General features: G+C 36.4%; 1 protein-coding gene across 1 annotated transcript; it reads left to right on the top strand.

The window, feature by feature from the left end:
• Window positions 1-2352: 2352 nt before the first annotated feature.
• Window positions 2353-6856, top strand: LOC121855356 (cadherin-99C-like; the record flags this gene model as incomplete). Its single annotated transcript, XM_042350251.1, has 2 exons — window positions 2353-2574; window positions 6704-6856. Coding segments are annotated over exons 1-2 (270 nt in total), but the record flags the coding sequence as incomplete, so codon positions are not given.
• Between the last annotated feature and the right edge of the window lie 1806 nt (window positions 6857-8662).

Below are 8662 nucleotides of genomic sequence, written 5' to 3'. Positions count from 1 at the left end.
AGACTAGTTTTACTAACAATAAAGACAATTGAAGCTTTCAACATCACTCACAGTGGATCTTGAATGTTCCAACTGTAATCAGACATGTCTAAGTTGCCTTAACATATACAGTAGTACCCCAATTTACGCGGTCAATTGAACCCACAGGGTACCGCGGAAAGTGAAATCCGGGTAAAGTGAACAACAGAACATATGGGATTAATTCCAATAGAGACTGGCCCGACCCCCAAACTCCACTTTTCCCGACACAATACTGTACCTATGTTGTAGTAAAAATAACATCTTAATTTTATGATGGTATTCTCACACAATTAATATTTAAGAGAAATACAGTCGCCAGGTTAATGTCCATTCAAATAATGGACTCAAATCCCCCCCCCCTCTTCCCAGCTCACTAGCTCCTACCTCTGAGAAATGTTTGGGTGAAAACACTAGATTTTAACGTTTAGTAATAAATAATACCTCAGACTAAAGTTAGGATAATATAATTGACATTTCTGGATTCCTTGCACGTCAGGGAATATTTTGAATGTAAACTTCATATATTTTGCACAAAAGATAAAATATTTGCTTTGTGTAAACCAAATTATTACATTACTGTAGATCTAAAATTTGTATATCTAATGCAAAATCCATGATGTTTATATTCAAAATGATCATCATGTTGTAAGAATTCCAGCAATGTAAATTATATTCTGGCCTGGTAATTTGTATGAATTTTATGAGCTAAAACAAATATCTTCAGTAAATAAACAAAGAAATATTCTTCAAGGACACTATCTGTCAATCAAAATACCCCACCTCCGCCCTAGCTGGGTTGGTCCCTCCCTCCCTACCCCCCACCCCCCACCTTCCCTCCCTACCAGAGAAACGATTGGGAGAAAATAGTATATTTACATTTTTAGTAATAAATAATAACTCAGACTAAAGTTAGGATAATATAATTGACATTCTGGATTCCTTGCAGGTCAGGGAACATTTTAAATGTAAACTTCATATATTTTGCACAAACGATAAAACATTTGCTTTGTGTAAACCAAATTATTACATTAGATCTAAAATTTGTATGTCTAATGCAAAATCCATGATGTTTATATTCAAAATGATCATCATATTGTAAGAATTCCAGCAATGTAAATTATATTCTGGCTGGGTAATTTGTATGAATTTTATGAGCTAAAAAAAAAAAAAAATTAAACTTCACCGCGTATATGAGTAGATGCACCGCGGAAAGTGAAAGTCCGGTTCTGGCAAGGTACCGCGTAAATGAGAAATCGCGGAAAGTGAAACCGTGTAAAGCGGGGTAATACTGTACAACCACAGTTGCAATTTCATAAGGAAAAATGAAGTCTCAGGTGCACTCTAAGATTGAGGGAAAACGGAGGACTCAGACATTCTGAAGTGATGAGAAAATGGACGCCTCAGTCGGGGGACTCAATAAAGAAGGCATAGCTACATATTTTGTGGGCTATTTAATGTAATATGAATCGTCTGATTTTACGTTAACTAACATGCACGACCGTCATCATTACATCATGACAGTATACAGTAAAGCATTAAGCGATGAAAATCACATATCAGAAGCAAAGTTTAGGAAATATGGTATCTAAATATTAATGCACCTGTAATAATATGAAGTACTGTACTGTATTTGCTGTAATTATGCAGCTTGGGGTGACAACATGGGTCAGGAGTTCATTCATGTTTAATCCTTTGGACACATATATTGTTTATAAGCTGCATTCCCAATGAGTGTCAGGTGTGAATAAAGTATGAAAATGGTAGCTGGTCCATTTTTACTTCTTTTTATGATGACAAAATCATGTTTCCACATATTGTATAAATGTTTTATTTTAATATAGCTGGAGTAAAAAATATGTAGAAACATTAAAATGAAGTACCTGTACAGTTCAGGTATTTATAGTTTCCTCATTTTATGCTATGAAAATTAGCCAACACTATTCAAATGTCAGAAAAAAGCAAAAAAAAAAAAAAAACATTACCCTGTATCCTCATATTAGAAGTAAAATTATTCATTATATAGCTCCAAAATATGAACATGGCCAAAATGTTCAATAATCACAGCTGAAACATCCAACAGGCAGCTACAATCAAAAGCTGAGCTAGCCTCATCAGGCAGTCACAGTCCATGATAATAATTCAACTATTCCACCATGATACAGAAATAAGCTCATTAATTAGTTTGCACTGAAACTAGAGACTGCAATAGTCATGGATGTGATATAGAGTTGGTTTGAATTATGTTTAGCTTGATGCAATTGAATATGTAGAAAGCATTAAGCAGTGTTAATGATTACATCTTAAACATTATGCTAATAATTTTTAATAACTTAGGTAATACTTATCCACCAGGTGCACTTATTAGTGGTGACTGCCAAAGATGGGGCCCCTGATCCACGGCTCTCCACTGCTACAGTGACTGTATTAGTTAGTGATATGGGGGATGAGCCACCGGTATTCTCTCAGCAGGTGTATGAGGCTACTGTACCAGAAAATCTTCCTGATGCTCTGCTCACCACCGTCGTAGCTACTGACCCAGACACCAAACCAGAGGTAAGAAATTATTTCTTCATCATGCAGCAGAATAAATTTTATATCAGTATTGAATGTATTAATTCCTGATCCTTGGATGAATTTACTATTTACAAGTACAGTTGGGTCTTCATTTACGCAGTCAATTGAACCCGTGGAGTACCGCGTAAAACGAGAAACGCGTAAATGAAATAACAGAACATATGGGATTAATTGAAATAGAGACTGGGCCGACCCCCAAACTCCACTGTTTCCGACACAATACGTACCTTGTAGTCAAAATAACATCTTAATTTTATGATGGCATGCACACACAATTAATAATTAAGAGAAATATCAATAATATTAAGTTTTTTAACACTTACATTAGTAGAAAAGATGGCTGGGACACGGGGATGGGGGGTTGGTTCCGAGGCAGAGGGCAGATTATTGGCCCTCACCTGTACCACTTGTATCAATTGTATCACTATCCACCACAGAGGCTTGCAGGGCCTCTTTTTCAAACCCCTCAAAGTCCATATAAGTCCATATGCTCACTATCACTGACTTGGGCCGGCTGTGGTGGGTGACGGGTGAAGAACTCGGGAATGTTTTGATGACTGGGCGACCTTGTGCGCATCCTGCCCTCGCCGCTTCCTGCGTAAATTACCGAATTTGCCGGGTAAATCAAGCATTTCGATTCTGGCAAGGCACCGCGTAAATGACAAAACGCTTAAACCAAAACCGCGTAAGTCCAGACTCAACTGAACTGTACTATGTAGCTTGTATGTGCAGTGTAAATGCTTTTATTTTTTTACTATTAATATCACTTTATGCCTTTAATGGTGAGCCCTCAGGACAAGTGATAAAATTAGACTGGAAATTAACTACAAAAGTTATTTTATGTGTTTTGTAGTTGAAAAAACATAGAGATAATTTATCTACACACTTATGTATCTACAGTATTGTAAGTTAATATTTTACAGTTATAGAAATATACATTTTATGAAGAGAAATTACATATATGGGACCATTTATCAAGCATGCTTGGGACCTGGGAGTTACTAGATAGGGTTTTTCCGGAATTTGGAGCACCAGGCCTATTATGTCCTAAAGTGCAGTAAACCCTCTAGGTGACAGTGAAGCCTCTGTTCAGATCACTAGCTTCACTCCTAAAAGTAGCTTCACTAAAACTTGAAATTATAGGCATATAAACAGCAATAACAAAAGCACATAAAAAGCATTAATGAAAGCATAAAAATAGTAAAGATGATGCAAGTTAGTGTACATACTGCGTCAAGGCAACCAGGGACATTGGCCTCCTTGACGCTCACCTTAGCAAACAGCCCAGCTGGGACACTGCCTTGCTGCCTGCCCTATATGGGAATTATGGTGAAATTGCCTACTATCGTTGTAAAGGGAGCACGGGAGGTGAAATGTCCTTTCCTCCCTCCTCTTCTGCCTCCTACAACCTCCTCCCCTCTCCCGGACTATGCACCCAAACGTAGTTTTGTACAGTACAGTAGGGTCAGGATATACTGTATAGGGACTTTAAGTAACGATTTTTTTATATCACGGCTACCAAAATTATTGACATTTTCTTATGTATAGCGATAATATTTTATATTTTGCGAGGGAAATCGGGCAGGAAATATTTCAAATTTATCATGACTACCAAAATTATCGACATTTTTCAATATATAGCGATAAATTTATTTACAGTAGACTCACAACTTATGTGGGGTTATGTTCCTGGGTCCTCACATAAAGCCAAAAGCAATATAAAGTCAGAAACACTCTTAAAAATCCCCTAAATCACCCCAAAAACACAAGTTGAAAAACTGTTCAGTACTTAAATGTACCTGTACTTTATAAGACTAAAAATGTTATCTCTTGTGCAAAATATATGATCTCTACATTCAAATTATTCGCTGTCTTGCAAGGATCCCAGCAATGTAATTTATATTCTGCTAACTTTAGTCTGTGACATTTTATAAGATAAAAACTTTAAGCTTTAAATCACAATCACCCTTACTTGAAGTTGGAGAGGAGTTGATTTATTATGACAGCTGGGCCGGAGCTCGGTTACCTAATGTTATTTATTTATCTGTCATATGAATTGACTTGAGAGAATATAATTCACATTGCTGGAATTCTTGTAAGATAGTGATTAATTTGAATATAAACCTATATTCATTGTTATGCACACAGATTCAACCTGGTGCTTATCCACTGTATCAACAACCTTCAAGATTATCTGGAGTTCTTTTCAACTATCCACACATTGTATAACTTCATCTCTATTAGTAATACAATGCATGAACTTTATGTTCAATCACAAAAAGAGCTTGGACAGGAGGTATTAGAGCTAGAAAGAACTGTGACAACAAGATGGTTCTATTGGTACAGAAGTATTCGCAGAATTCACCTTCGTTATGAAGCCATTCTTGCCTTACTAACTTCTCTATCTGAGTACTGTACAGTAATGAGGCATCTACGGAAGCCTCTGGACTGAAAAAAAAAATGGGAGTCCTGGAGTTCTGTAGTTTGCCTTTTTATTTTTGAAAAACTGTTCTTGCAAACAAATTCTCTGTCCGAGCAGCTTCAAGAAGGAAGTATATCTATAGTTCGAGCTGTGGATCTCATTACAGCCACAAAAGCAAACCTTGTTAAAATTAGATCTGATAGTGAATATGGCATAGTTGTTCCAGAGGCAAACACTCAACAGCATGAAGGATCAGCTTGTAACAAAAGAGTGCAATGAATAACATATACTTTGAAAGATTATCTGTCAAACAGCACCCTTGGTAAGTGTTCAAAACATCTAGAGAATTTTCAGAGAAGCACTTAAAAGACCAACTGAAGTCAGAGTTGTACTTCTCAGTAATTGACAGGTGCACAACTGAATATGATCGGAAGTTTAGCAATAACATTGATCTTCTGTAGTCCATCTCCTCTTTTGATGTTCAATCTAAACAATTCCTTGATGAAGAAAAGCTTGCTTTGTTTTCTAAACATTACAGAGCACACATTGATTCAGTTATGTTATCCTCACAACTGCATTCTGCGAAGGTATTCTTAGATTAGAAGCCTGAGGACCTATTTGATGTGTACCAGAATCTAAATGCATTACCGATTGCTTTTTCTGAAGTACAGGTGCTCCTCTACTTAAGAACGTTCAACTTACAAAATTTCAGAGATACAAGCATCATCACTGAGGGGCATTACCTGCCAGAACAGGTGTTTAATGTGGATGAGACTGGATTATTTTTTAAGAAAATTCCAGATAGAACAAACATTACCTAAGAGGAGAAGAGTGAGCTAGGTTTTAAGGCTGTATTAAAGGGTATAGCTGTACTAAATATCCATAATCTTTTAATTTTTTACAATATGTTTGGTATCTACAAGAGTAAAGTTGGACTTACAAACAATCATCAGGAACATAACTCGTTCGTAAGTTGAGGAGCATCTGTACTCAGTTTGTTATAGTTCGAATGTTATTGGCCATTCCGGTTACTACTACAGGCAATGTAGGATTTTTTTCAGTGCTAAAACGCATCAAAAATGACCTGAGAACAACAACGGGTGATGACCGCCTTTCCAGCCTACTTTTAATGGCTAATGAACAGAAAATGGTTAAATCATTCAATACAGAAGAACTGGTTGGTAATTTTGCTCGACTGAAGCATCGCCGTTACCCTCTGATATAAGAACAGTCAATAGCCACTAGCTGTCTAGTAGACTGAGTATGTCATCCTATTCTGAATATCCTGATTTGTTCTCTGATGATTTTTTTTTCTATTTAGTTTTGTCAATATATTAGCTGAAACAATTATTTGGTCAATAATTCAAGAGTTGTACTCTAGATCTCTAGATGTTGGGAAAGAAAAGTTCACTTTGCTGGTATCGTTATTGTTTTCTTAATAAAATTCAAAGACTATATTGGCAACAGGGTCTACCATTAGACAATACATTATGCTTCCAATATCTTCCCAGGTGGTAGTACCTCCCTGTTTGATAGCTGCCTACTACCTACTACCTGGTGGCCAAGTTGGAATATTTAGCTCCCATTGGCATTATGTGATATACACCTGTAGGATCTGTTGTGTGTGCATGTCTATGGGATCACCAATACATAATATATTAAACAATTTATTCATCAATGTTTCAGATAACATACATAATGGTGAATGGGGATTCACAGCTGTTTAGTGTGGAGCCTGAGACAGGTCAGGTTAGCACCTACCGTGGACTGGACTATGAGGCCTCTCCCAGACACACCATCATTATTGGCACCTTAGAAAATTCTCAGGGTGGCTCACAGGTGAGAAAGTCTCTTTGTTGTGGAAAGTGTATTTTCATATTGAATTGGATGTTCGATTTACAGGTATCCCTTGATATATGAATGGGTTAGGTTTCAAAATATCATTTGTTTTGTGGTATTTGTATCTCAATAGAAGAAAGATCACATATCGAAGTCATTGAGAGACTCGGTGATGATCGAAAGAAGCCGAGAAGAGTCAACTCAAAATCACCCTTCTCCCCCATCAGTTATATTCATATTTTTTCAAGGTAAAGTATTACATTTACTGTATGATTTCATTATTAGATATGAATGTAACATTTATTTAGACTGTGCTATCCTTTGTGTTAGGCTAACTACTAAATTTTTTCGATTTCGAGTAATCTGCACCTAACCCTATTTTCTCCATAAGCCCTGTTATTTCTATTACGCGATTTTCTATAACACGATATTTTACAAGAACACAATTATCGCGTTATAGCAGAACTACCTGTATCCCTTGATATACTAATAGGTAAGGTTAAAAAAAATGTAAGGTAAATTTTCATATCTCAAATAGAGGAACATATAGGAAAAACAGGGTTCAGTTCCCCAATGACAAAAATACCCCCAATATCATACCCCCAAAACATGAATAAAACCAACCTATTAATGATAAATAGTACACTACTAATCTAATTTACTACCTAACACACAAAAAGAGTAATAAAATACTGTTTAACTCTGGTACATTACCTTTTGAGAGGCATAACACACACGACCCACGCGGGATGTGTGGAAGGTTCTGCCCATCCCTGGTGACTGTCAATCCGAAGCAGTTGAGCTGTGTTACAATGCCCATAGGATGGTTCTCTTGTGGAAGAAGCTATTATTGTATTTGTAAAACATCGTGTTATAGAAAATCGCGTAATAGAAATAACAGGGCTTATGGAGAAAATAGGGTTAGGTGCAGATTACTCGAAATCAAAAAAATTTAGTAGTTAGCCTAACACAAAGGATAGCACAGTCTAAATAAATGTTACATTCATATCTAATAATGAAATCATACAGTAAATGTAACACTTTACTTGATGGGGGAGAAGGGTGATTTTGAGGTTGGTAAAATCGAGCTTCTCTTCAAGTGTTATATCCTTTGTTTTACGATCACCACCGGGAATTCTATCACCAGAACGCTTCTTGTTGATATTCTTCTTTACTATATTCACAGTTAATACCACAAAATTGGAGAAATAGTAAGCAAAAATCGCGTTAGAGCAAACAAGCGTTCGCGATATACAAATATCGTTCAAAATTCATAAATCGCGTTAGAGCAAATTCGCGTTATCAAAACACGCGTTATAGCAGAACTCACTGTACCAGTAACTACAATATGGGGAATAAATAAAAATATAAATAAAAAAAAATACTGTTATCATTTGGCAATCTTGCCACTATGCACGATACAGCCGTGCCCCCTGAGAGAACCCTGCTGCCCCCCTCACTCTCTTTTATGTGTTTTACCTAATGATAATTATGATTTTTTTTTTTTTTTGCACATTCTATGTGAATAATAGTGTGTGCATGTAATGGAGCAAAAAAAAAACAAAGAAGAAGAAAATTATGTACATCAACCCTAAATACAAGTTAAAAATAACAATTACGCAGCTCACAGCTGGAGGCTGAGATACCAACACTGCATCCCCCTCCCATAGCATTACCCATCCCAAGATTTCTGGGGTCATAAGAAATTTTTATTCCCTATATGTTTTTGACCTTATGCTAATTACAGGTACAATAAACCCTTGTTATTCATGGGGTTTAGGTTCCAAGGAATGGCACAAATAGGCA

Source organism: Homarus americanus, unplaced genomic scaffold (genome assembly GCF_018991925.1).
Source record: "Homarus americanus isolate GMGI-L3 unplaced genomic scaffold, GMGI_Hamer_2.0 scaffold14614, whole genome shotgun sequence".
In the NCBI taxonomy this organism is placed as follows: Eukaryota; Metazoa; Arthropoda; class Malacostraca; order Decapoda; family Nephropidae; genus Homarus; species Homarus americanus.
Note: the sequence above shows the minus strand (reverse complement) of the source record. Positions and strands in the feature narration are given on the sequence as shown.